Source organism: Lipotes vexillifer, unplaced genomic scaffold, assembly GCF_000442215.2.
Source record: "Lipotes vexillifer unplaced genomic scaffold, Lipotes_vexillifer_v1.1 scaffold325, whole genome shotgun sequence".
Classification (NCBI taxonomy): domain Eukaryota; kingdom Metazoa; phylum Chordata; class Mammalia; order Artiodactyla; family Lipotidae; genus Lipotes; species Lipotes vexillifer.
The window spans coordinates 744,799-757,307 of record NW_006799313.1 but is presented as its reverse complement, the minus strand read 5'-3'; the positions used below and the strand labels follow the sequence as shown (position 1 = coordinate 757,307).

At 41.6% G+C, this 12,509-nt stretch overlaps 1 protein-coding gene across 3 annotated transcripts in view; it reads left to right on the top strand.

The window, feature by feature from the left end:
- CPEB3 (cytoplasmic polyadenylation element binding protein 3) overlaps positions 1 to 12,509 on the top strand; it is a 178,600-nt gene that overhangs the window by 26,152 nt on the left and 139,939 nt on the right. For 2 of the 3 annotated variants that reach the window (XM_007471555.1, XM_007471557.1), the window contains exon 2: positions 3,203 to 4,215. In XM_007471555.1, coding sequence (XP_007471617.1) covers positions 3,214 to 4,215 — 1,002 coding nt within the window. In that variant the 5' untranslated portion in view covers positions 3,203 to 3,213. Of the gene's footprint in view, positions 1 to 219; positions 331 to 3,202; positions 4,216 to 12,509 lie in introns of those variants that run through there. The other variant, XM_007471556.1, reaches the window with a different exon arrangement.

The window sequence follows — 12,509 nt, the reverse complement described above, 5'->3', positions numbered from 1 at the left end:
AAAGGCTTTTTTTCCCCCCCCCCCCCCCGTGTTCATCTTAACAACTCGTGATTTAGATTGGTTAGGAAGATACAATGTAATCGGCACAACCTCTTTCCCGTGGAATCAGTATTTTGGAGATTTCCTCCTTTCCTAGCGGAACATTCTCCAGTCGGGCAGCGGACCTAGCTAAGGACTTCAGTCCCCACAGTTCCCTGTGTGCGCATGCCCTCTCTTCTTACAGTTGTCAAAGTGCTCTTGCCAGAGCGGTCACATAATCAACCTGAAAGAAGAAAATAAATACTGTACACTTTTTAATTTTATCGATCCTTAAAAACTGGACCCTCAAAGGTAACTGCTGCTAAGAATTTGTTACTTGAGATTGGGTGATTGCATGTAGAGGAAGATCTATTGTGTGTGGGGTGGGGGGAGGGGAAGGAGGTATCTATTTCTCGGACTCTGCTGTAAATAAGAAAAAAGAAAAAAAAACCCGACAAACAAAAAACCCACCCAAAGGAACAGACTGTACAAGCAGTTACTGACATTGCATATTAACTTTGTAAATGTTATTTTCGTCTATTGCTTATCTTTTGTTTAAAAGGGTCTTATTTATTAAAGATGGGTCTTGACCTTGACAGAGTGAATTTATGCAGGCAGTGAAAGTCAGTGAAATTAAGAAATGTTGAAAAGAGAAATGGGTGTTCCTGGTATGATAAAAAAATTTTAATAAATATATTAATATTACTTACAGCCTTAAAATATTCTGAGTCTAGCTTACCTTTTGGCTTTTTTTCTATAGTACAGCATTAATTTTTCCACCACAGATATATAGTTTAAACTGAAGGCATTAATAGAAAGCATTGATACAAGCATTGGAAAAGCTGAGTGATATTAAAATTCTAATCAAATGCATATTTCAGCCATGATGATATGGCTGTTGTAAAGACAATTCTAGCACACTGGAAGAGACTCAAATCCCAGATTATAATGGTTTACTGCAGCACTGCTTAAACCAAGTATGAAAATGTCTCTTTCTGTGTCCATTTCCTTTGGCAGCAATAGAACTTTGTGCTGTTGTGAATCCAAGTTCTGCTTGCTTCTTTGTCATATTTTACAATACTGATCAAAGCCATTATTTTAGACGAAGGGAACTGAGGAACACAAAGTCAATCTTAAGTAGGTTTTATTGGTAGTAGCTGGCAATTTGTGATGTGTATTATATTGGGTTGGGTTTTGGGGGGTGGGGTCAGGGAGGGAGGAGTAGAAAGGAGGATAAGGTGGCTGTGAAGCTTTTCCTCGAGCCCACTATTTTGTCTATGTTTTAAACTTTGAAATGAAAGATTAACCATTTTAAAGATACTCTTTAATAAAACAGTAGAACTACTTTTAATCCCATTTCTTAGTCTGACATATTTTGCTTAATAGTTGAGAGGGGAAGCATAGATATTTCTAACACATTTATCTTGCGACATTTATTATCGTGAGAATGTCCAAAGACAGAACTTCTGTGTGTATCTGAATGCCCTTTACAAGTGTCCTGAGAAAGATGCTTTTCCAAGTATCTGAGTTAATTAACTACATTAAACATATTAATAACTTTGTTGCAATTATACTGAATCATCATCTAAAAATAATTGTATATTTGGTCATATGCTCCTTGAACACTTCAAAATACTTGTTTTCAGGGTCTTAGCACTGTAATATTCATATATTTAAAACAATTAATGTGCTCTAAGGGACAAGCTAACTCAGTGATAACTACGTATATGGAAATCTGGTTTTGAGCGATGACTATTTTCATCCTTGAATGATAAAACATGCTGTATGGCAGAGGTGAATATAGCCCTTCTGTGCGAAATGGAAAATACCATACTTTCCTTATATGGCTAAATGAAGCAGTGATGGCAATGCACTATAATTACAATGTATGAGAATTGGGGACTTTGTACTATGCTATTTTTAACACGTTAGCTAGCATTTGGTAATTCAGGGTCTTCAAACCATAATCTTTCACTGCTAATACTAGTGATAAGAGAATGGATTCTAAATTTGCCAAAGTCTTGTGACCAAGACAGTAGCTGGAGGATTCAAAAATGAAAAATCTGGCAACCCCAGAATTATCTTGACTTTCTACTTAGATCTCAGAGGTATTTTTTAAAAAGCCCCGCCCCCACCCCATCGCATAGTCACAGCCCCCAGCCCCCTCCCTCCGTCCCTTCCTCCTCCCTCTCTCCGCGTCTCTCTCCCCCTCTCTCTCTCTCTCTCTCTCTCTCTCTCTCTCTCTCTCTCTCTCTCTCTGACCTTAAATCCAACCAGAACATTTCTTCACTCTGCGGAGAAATTCTCAGGCTCCTGTTGAGACCTGAACAACTGAGATGCCAAAAAATCTCTTGTGAGGCAGAATTGGAGACGAGAAAATTGGAGAATAAGCAGAAAAACCCTAATCCTTAGAGTAACAAGAAGCAAGCACTTGAAAATGTTTCAGTAGATTTTTACCTCTTTAAAAACAATGTGTTTTTTTGGTTGTTGTTGTTTGTTTTAATGTCTCCTAACAAAATGGAGTAGCTGCAGCTCCTGGGAGGCCAGAGAATGATTGTGCAGCTGAGTACTCCTCCTAACAAATGCCAAGGATTTCCTCCCTCGTGGTTCGCTGCTGCTAAATGAAACAATTATCGAGGCAAGAAGGCAGTTTGCTAATCAAGGGGGAAAAGACTTCTGTTTCTTTAAAGTGCCGGAGCTGGGGGTAGAAAGGGTCGTGTGCGGTGTCTTTTTAACCTTGCTGAAGGACGCAGCAGTATTTATTGACGTATGCAAATAGCTAGGGGAGGGTGGTGCTTGGGAAAAAACAGGAACCAGAATCGGTTTCTCATTGCAGGGTGAACGCTCTGAGTTCCGGTGAAGGGAAAAGAGACGTGGCGAAATTGCCGTCTTTCTGTCTTATAAGCACATCTCTCACTAATACAGAAAAGGAACCTAGACATCAGAAAGGGTGAAGACGCTCTCAGAGTATTTTTAGAGACCTTGCATGAGCTTCCCCCCCCCCGCACCCCCCCATCGCTCCCCCAGCCCGACCTGTTCTTCTAAATGGGAGATTATGGATTTGCATTGCAATTGGCTAATAGCGGTGGCACTGGATTTTCGCAAGTAAAACACCCGCCCGCTTCAGCAAGGGGCATTAACGAACACATTGACAATAACGCGTCTCTCTTTTTTCCCGTTTCAGCTGCGCAAACCATGCAGGATGATTTACTGATGGACAAAAGCAAAACCCAGCCCCAGACCCAGCAGCAGCGGCAGCAGCAGCAGCAGCCCCAACCCGATCCCGGCACAGCCGAAGCCCCGTCCACGCCCCTGTCCTCAGAGACCCCCAAGCCGGAGGACAGCAGCGCAGTGCCGGCCCTCAGCCCCGCCGCGGCCCCGCCGGCCCCCAACGGCCCCGACAAGATGCAGATGGAATCGCCGCTCCTGCCGGGCTTGGGTTTCCACCAGCCCCCTCAGCAGCCGCCGCCACCGCAGGAGCCCGCGGCGCCGGGCGCGTCGCTGTCGCCGTCCTTCGGCAGCACCTGGTCCACGGGCACCACGAACGCGGTGGAGGACAGCTTCTTCCAGGGGATCGCGCCAGTCAACGGGACCATGCTCTTCCAGAACTTCCCTCACCACGTCAACCCAGTCTTCGGAGGCACTTTCTCCCCGCAGATCAGCCTGGCGCAGACCCAGCACCACCAGCAGCCGCCGCCGCCCGCACCGCAGCCCGCGCAACCCGCGCAGCCCCAGCAGGCGCAGCCCTCGCAGCAGCGCCGTTCGCCCGCCAGCCCCAGCCAGGCGCCCTATGCGCAGAGGGGCGCTGCCGCGGCGTACGGTCACCAGCCCATCATGACTAGCAAGCCGTCCTCGTCCTCGGCTGCCGCGGCCGCCGCGGCCGCCGCGGCCGCCGCCTCGTCCGCGTCGTCCAGCTGGAACACGCACCAGAGCGTGAACGCGGCCTGGAGCGCGCCGTCCAACCCGTGGGGCGGCCTGCAGGCGGGCCGGGACCCTCGCCGGGCGGTCGGCGTGGGCGTGGGCGTAGGCGTCGGGGTACCTTCACCGCTCAACCCCATCTCGCCGCTCAAAAAGCCCTTCTCCAGCAACGTGATCGCGCCGCCCAAGTTCCCCCGCGCGGCCCCGCTTACCTCCAAGTCCTGGATGGAGGATAACGCTTTCCGGACGGACAATGGTAACAATCTGTTGCCATTTCAGGTAATGCTCCAGTGCACCTGCACACGTCTTCCTTCTCTGCTCCCTTTGCCTTGTCTTCCCTGACATTTAATAGGCCGTTGATTTTTGTTCTTTAAAAAAGGCAGCGATGTTCAACTGCCCTGCCCTTTTCCAAACCATTCAGTTCACTGGGGCTGTTCCACAACCGGGGACAAGGGTGGGGGAACACTGTGACTGCTGGAGGAATCGTATATATGCACCCTGACAAGATAGAAAAGAGCCTTTTTCTTTTAGCTTATTTTTTCCTTCATCGTGTTGTGCCTTTTCTTTTCACCTTCTTCGACCAGAAAAGCTGCAAGTGTATGGCAGGGTGCCTTCATAGTCCCAGGATGAGTAGGCTGAGATTCCTGTCGTTTTAAGTAGCTACACATTTCACGTTATGCAATCCCGGGCTCAGGGTGCCTCCTGAAAGCCGTCTACTCCCAAACCACTCTGGCCCCACTCTTAAAGGGGTTAACAGCCCTTGAGTGTTGCTATTTCAGACAGTTGCATATGCTCAATTAAACTAATGTGGACACATGTGTTTATGTCTCGCGAAGGTGCTGGCATCATTAATAGCAATCAGCATATTGCCCCTGCCGGGAAAATTATGAGTGTGAGATTCCAATAAACACTGGAACTCTATCAGGGACCAGGACGGAAGAGTGGGAATTCTAGGGGTAACCCTTCCTATGTTACCTAGAAGAAGGACTTAGAAATTGTTTTTTCCAGAGGAAAGAGACAATAGGACGCGACCTTCAGAGCCATATTGCAATGGAGACTATTTGCTAGCTAGCGCTGAAATATTTAAAGCTGCAGTGTCCTTCAGTTGGGTTATTTAAGAAGACAATGCAGATCAATTACACCATCTGAAACTGGGCAAAGTGAAAGTCTTGCAACTTTAATGAAAAATGAGCCTTGTGTCTTGGTGTTAAATGCCAATGAAAAACCCAGGAAGTGCCCCAGACAAAAAGGTTGAATGGAGTGTCCTTATTCTGTTCTCGCTTTCTGATCCAGTGTATGGCCACATCGGTTGGCAGTGTCCTGGACATCTTGAGTTGGAAAGGGGTGGTAAGGGGGAGTGTTCACTGGAGGGCTTTGTTCTCAGGTAAACATTCACCCTTCACTTACAAATTGATTTGGCCATATGCTTCGAGGCTCAGTTAAAAAAGAAAAGAAGGAAGGAGAGAGGAGGGCTTTGGATAAGACCCAGTTTGGATCTTTGGATCCAAGGAAAAGAAACAGAAATCCTTTGAGCGTTGCTGAAAAATGGCAGAACCGACATTTGACAGTTAGTTTAAAGCATCAGGTGCAATTGGAGGCTTCATTTTATTGCTCTTTACATTTCAGATGTGATGTTTGGCATGGCTCCCATCCATGAAGGAGGAGATAGGGTTATTAAGAAGCACACGATTCTCTAAACTAGAGCAAGGATTTTTAACCTCAACAGTTCAAGGGGGTCCCTGAAACTCATAAATTATGTGTATGAGAGTTTTTAATGAGACAATCTTAACACATTTTTACAGGGGCCCTTCAGGAATGGAAGAGTTTAATATTAAGGTATATTTCTCCCCATTATTCTAAAGTTTGTTTTAATAAAATGAAGAGACTGCACGCTGGGATTAGATCCCTAGAGAAAAGGAGGACTCTGCTTTCTGGAATTTCTTTGTGTGTGTGTGTGTGTGTGTGTGGGGGGGGGGGGGGGGGCTGGACAGGGAGGCTGCATTTGGTAGGAGAGCCCCTCTTTTTCTAATAGTCCCTCTTATTATTCTGATTATCTCTACCCAAATCCATTCTTAGAGGATAACCTAAAATCTAACAGGGAGGTTTTGGGCCTGGAAGCTGATGGTGTAGACATCAATTATCTTTTTCTAAGAGTAGAATCTGAATACAACTAGCTTCTGATTATCTCCAGAAATGGGAACTGGGGAGAGATTAAATCCATAAAATTTCCCCCAAACTGATATTGACAAGTTATGTGGGGATTGCCAGTTGTTTCTCAGCAAACCATTTACCAGCCATGCTAATGAGAGCCAGATGGACTGGATTGAGTTTGGATTCTTGTTTTTTCATCCCTGGTAGTGCTATTGAGTAGGGAAAGATGGCCAAAAGATTTGTAGGAGGAGAGATTTAATTGAAAATTGAGCTTTATAAATTTGGCCTCAGGAAGAATTACATGGACTTTATGTCTCATTTCTTTTTCTTACTTAAAATGGAGCTTCAGGGTTTTGAAGCAATATTAGAACCAGAGTAGGAGTAACCTGGCTGTGTTTTGGCTTGGAAAATTATCAGACTTGGTTTGTGTTGATAAGCATATTAAGTTTAAAAAAACAAAAACACCTTGAGTCTTGTTTGCAGAATTTTACATGTTTATATATTTATTTAAATCATTTTTCTACAAAAGAGAAAATAACTTAAGTAGCTCCTAATGACTTTTTAAAAAATTATTTTGACATATAAGATTTTTTTCTTTAAATCTAGGACTGTATTTCATAGAATACCAACTTAATTTTTTTATTTCAGACTCTTTGAGCTAAAAGGGGCTTTCAACAGTAGTAGTGATCTACTCTAATGTATCATAATATTAAAAAAAAATCCATTACCCACCCCCAGCAGTGCTGCTTCACTCTCTTTTGCCAACCCACACAATAGAATATTTGGAGCTTTACTTCTGTGGTTTATATTGTGAAAGCAATAACTGTATTTGAATGTGATTTTTCAAACTGCGCGTGCTTTCTTATGCCCTTCCCTTAATTCTAACAAAGTTGATTGGTTTCTCTGGGTTGGGGTGGCTGCTTCCTTAGGGATTACTTGTATCTAAAAGCCACCTCATTTCTATAAATAAGGAAACTGAGGTCCTGAGGGAAAATGGCATAACTTAGGTAATAGCGCTTTGGCTAGTTTTGTTGATGTGTGTCCTTAACTTCCTTGTAGCTCTAGTGCTGTCAGGTAGACTTCATTTATGTCAGGTTCTCTTTGGGCTCCATTCAAAGGGACTTACTTATGACACTATCTCATGAGGTTCTCTATCTGGCTCTTAGTGATGTACCATCCACCAACTCTAAAGCAGTGAGGGGGCTTCCCTGGTGGCACAGTGGTTAAGAATCCGCCTGCCAGTGCAGGGGACATGGATTCGAGCCCTGGTCCGGGAAGATCCCACATGCTGCGGAGCAGCTAAGCCCGTGCGCCACAACTACTGAGCCTGCGCTCTAGAGCCCGTGAGCCACAACTGCTGAGCCCGTGCCCCACAACTACTGAAGCCTGCGTGCCTAGAGGCCGTGCTACGTAAGAGAAGCCACCGCAATGAGAAGCCTGCGCACCGCAACGAAGAGTAGCCCCCGCTCGCTGCAACTAGAGAAAGCCCGCGCAGCAACGAAGACCCAAGACAGCCAAAAATAAATAAATTTATATTAAAAAAAATTTTTTTTAAATCAGTGAGGTACCCCACCTGGGGTATTATACATATGCTTCATTCTCTATTTATATAAGACAGAGAAGCTTAGTTAGGTTTGTAAAAGGACTAGAACAGAGGTGTTTTCTATATGTAGTGAATTTCAGTTTAAATAGTGTTGTTGTCCAGAGAAGTTTAGAAGGGACTTTTGAGAGCACCTATTCCACTACTCTGCTCATTTTCCAGAAGAGGAAATCAGAGTCCAAATATGTGAAATGACTTGCTCAAGTTCAGGTGGGTAGTTTCTATCAGAAGCTGACTTTGGAGGCAGATTGCCTAGGTTCACATTCTCAACGCTGCCAGTTCCTGGGTTTGTAATCTTGCGCAAATTATGTATATATGTTGACCCTCAATTTTGTCATCTGTAAAATGGGAATAATAATAATTACTTGCTTCATAGGAGTTCAGATAAGAAACTGCATGTAAAGTGCTTAGCACAGTACTTGGCCCATAGTAAAGTACCATATAAATGTTGAGTTATGATTATTGTTATTATAATGGTGGCCAGAGGCTCTGCGTGATCTTATCTTAGTATGGATTACTGCTTTTTCATCCCATGCAATCTGAAAAACCCCAAACTTCTATGTAATGTTATTTAGTCTTTTTTTTTCTGTCTGAAGGTACCCCCTGGTTACTATAACAACGTGATAATTCACCATTTACCTATGACCTGGGCCCTTTGCTAAGTACTTTACATGTAGTTTCTTATTGGAACTCCTTTAAGGTATAGGACTATTATTACCCTCATTATCCTGACAAAGAAATTGAGGGTTAGTGCATTTACATTATTTCCTCATCATCACACAGCCAGTAACTGGCAGAGTTGGGATTTGAACCCAGGAGATCTGCCTCCAGAGCCAGTGAACATCAGTTAACAGTGCAGTGTAGAAGCAGGAGACTGGGCAGCATCTGTACTTGACCTTATGATATACCCTGGAGATTGTGTTGTTAAAATATATTTTATTGAGAGGAACAGAGGAAGAAAAATATAGTGCCCATACATATACTAGATTCAGAAGTAGTCAGTATATTCCCCTATTTATTTATTTACTTATCTATGTATTTTTGAATTTGTATTTTTGGAAAAAAATTCAAATTATGTTCTGCTTTCTTTCTGCATTTCTGCCTTTATCCCGCCCCTCTTTTCCTACCCCAAATTGAAAGCCACTGTATAGATTTTCTATTTTCTGGCATAAGTCTGCTTAAATATAATTTAGTGTTGGTGGGTTATCTATAACAGAGAAAGAAATTCCTTACATGAATTCATGGGAGTATAAATTATTTTGAAAAATAAATATGCCTATTGATAATAAATTTTGAAGAAACATCAGTGTTTTCAACCAGCCTAGGCTACTTCTTTTGGAACCATCTTTTCAGGAAGTAATATAAATTGTCTAGTTTATGCTTGCTTTTGAATAAGGATACTATGACCTAGATTTAAAACTAGAGACTCTTCTGTAGTTGGTTTCTTAACTACTGCTCCAATGCAAAATCACTTAAAGTCCACCCAACTCTACAAACTGTTTCAGAACTTATTGTAGCGTGGTTAATATGTATGCCAGCAAAGCCACATTATCTATATTCTATTTAAAAGAGATATTGGTTAGGAAATATTAGAAAGTTTTCTATGCTACTGAAAACATTTATCTAATATAAACTCTTTAAAATTGCATGTTGAAAAGTACTTAGCTTTAAACTCTTCATGACCTTGCAGCAAGTTGATATAAAAATATGCTCTCAGAAATGTAATGTGTTTAGATATCCTCTAAGACACAAATTTCTGCTTAAATCACTTTCTCCACTGGTTGGCCTATTTTGCTATCTTTCAATGGCTGCACAAGGTGTAATGCTCATCCATTTGGAAGGTGTCATTGCTCAGGTGGTTTTTGGAGCATTTTGATCTGCAAGTGTCAAAAGATTATGGCTTTGTTACTACAATATGAAAAATCTGATGCAGCCATGTGGATTTTACTGAGGAAAGGAATGGAGGGGAGTATAGAGTAGTGGACAGCCCATGAAGCTTGGAACGAGGAAGACACTGGTTGAAGCCTCAGCTCTGTCACTGGTGATTGGAGTCAAGCCATTTATTCTATGTTTCTTTTTCCAAGAAGTCTGCAAAAATGGAGAGAGAGAGAGCCTATCTTCTGGGTTTGCTTTGAGAATGTATACAAAATGTTCAAAAAATTGGATACTGTTATGACTCTTAAATGCCTGCCTAACCACCAGTAGTAATTAGACACAGTTCGAGTTTAATAGAGGAAATATTTATTGATAGCTAGTAGTCCAGGATTAAGTGCTAGTTGATGACATCTTGAAATGGAGAAGGCCTAGAAAGATGTGTCCAGCAGAGATGGAAGAGCAATGAAAGGCTCTTTGTATGTTATGGTGACTGCCTGTCCTAGAAAGCCAGTCATAGTGCTCTGAAAGTTAGGGAGTATAGAGTTAGTCACAAGGATGGTGTATATTTGTAACTACCTGCTTCTGCCATGGCTGACTCACCAATGCAAATGTGAGATTTTGGTAATTCTGGAGCTCCAAAGGCTCTGATTTGAAGTTCCTTATCACCACTTCCCTGAAGACCATGCCTGACTCTCTGTAGAGGCCAACATGGTTGTCAGAGATAGAATTCAGTATAGAGGCCCAAGTTTGGATCTTGAGAGTTGAGGAATATAATATAGCCACAGCTTCAAAGGTGCTTTCCTGGGGAGATTGCTGTGCTTGCAGTAGTAGCCAGCCTTAACAAGGAATTTTCTGCAACTTGTCCTTATACCTTGTACATGGCTTGTTCTCTGGGGGTTCTGTTATGCTTCAGTTCTTTTACATTTAGTTTTCATATCCTTCAGTGTTCATTACAGGTGCTAGGCATGTAAACTTATGTGAAACCATTGTAATATTTTGACTTAACTTGATGTGGAAAAGTACTAGTGAATTAAAATAATTCAATAAATTAGCCTCTTAGAATCAACACCGCTTTTCTTTCCCCAGAAGCACTATTATATAATTCTCAAAAATAATGACTATATGATATGAATCCTTGTTGGCAGTCTTCAGAAGGGAGGAACAGAAATGGGTACCAAACAGCCTTTGTATCATTTGAAGTGATCATAGAATAAATGTACACAGAGGGAAGGAAACTTTGTGTACTGATATTGTTGTGTGGTTAAGACTGTTGTACAGCCAAGTATCTTCATTCTTCAAGTGTTCAAACTTATTTCAAAGGCAAGATCAAATTCAAGAGAAAAAATGTAACTCCCTATCTTTAGTAATTCAGTGCAACGAATTAAATGGCCAGTGCTACCAACTGAACCAGTGTCTAGAAGTTCATGAGCACTTGACACTTAGTAGGTGCTCATTACATGAATGACTAAACATTTAAATACAAGTTGCTATAGTTTTGTCCTTTCTACAATACAGTATATTTAACATTTTCAAGACAGATTCTCCACTATAGCATTTCTTTACAAGATGTTCACAGAATATGGAAACATAGGTGAATGTACAGAATGTTATAAAGGACATCTTCAATTTGTAAAAATAGAAAATATCTGGCTTTTCAGACTTTATGGACATCCCATAGTTTCTAGGCTGTGACTCTGTTTGTACTTTGGTATGCTAAGAAGTAAGCAGGGTTCTTGCTTTGACATTAGAGATTTTGGCAACCAATAGATGGGAATATTAACTTTTATCCTGTGAGTTAAATTTTTCTTTACCTCTTCACTGTTAATCATCTAATTCTTGTGGAATTAACTTACCCTGTCATGGTGGTCTATTTTATTCCTGTCTTCCCAAATCAAGTTATTAATACTGGAAGTGATCACAATGAGCGTCAGAATAATTCTGACAATAATACTTAGAAATATTAAGGTGACAATTCTTTGGTCTAAGAGGTTGACAAAAAGTAGGTTATAGTAGGCCCATTCAGCTAGTCATTTGTTTGAAGATTGTGAGATTGGAAAGCAGAGACGTAAAGGGCAAAAGACTTTCTATGTTAAATATATGGTAGAGTTTGGGGACTAGCTAGGGATTTAAATAATTCAGAGGAAACATTTTAGTGATCTGACACTCTAACCCCCTACTCAAAGTCCAGGAGACCCAGTTCTTAGGTTTCAGATAGGCAGCAATTAAAAAGGACAAGAAGTGAATGTGCCCAGAAGCACCTCTCTTTTGCAATCTGCTGTGGAAAATTTCCTTTCCTCTTTTGGACTAGAGAAATATAAACTAGATATGCAGGGGATTAAAAATAGTGAAGACCAGTGAGGTTTATGAATAAAGTTTGTGGGGAAAGGCTGAGAGACAGTTTTTGGAGCATTAATCTTTTTTTTTTAAAATGTGTTTGCATTTGATTTTATGGGTAAGCTAGTCAACTTTTTGCCACATTGTTGTTTAAAGTGTTTGTAATCAATAGTAGAATCCTGAGTTCAGATACACAGTTAAGAAGGATAGTGTAAGCGGTATTTTTGTTAAGCACATATCTATTACAGGATTCCCTGATCAAAGGGATAGGATTTACGTTAAGTATCTTTTGGCATCGTCATTCGCAGTCATAATCCATGTACTCCAGCTTTTGGGTGTTGTATTATTTTTGATGTCTTCTCCAAATAGATTCAGCTAACAAATACATGAGACTCTGTATACAGTCAAGCACTGGCCTCACCCTTTGCACATAAATTATCTTACTTAATCCTTACACGTTCTTGTGAATTAGGAATTATCATCCTACTTGAGACTCAGAGAATATCACCTGACTAGTAAGGTGACAGGAGGAGTGGAAATGTAGGTCTTTAGACTCGATGTCCAATTCTCTCATTTTATTATACCAGCTTGCCTCTTATCACTACCATCTTTC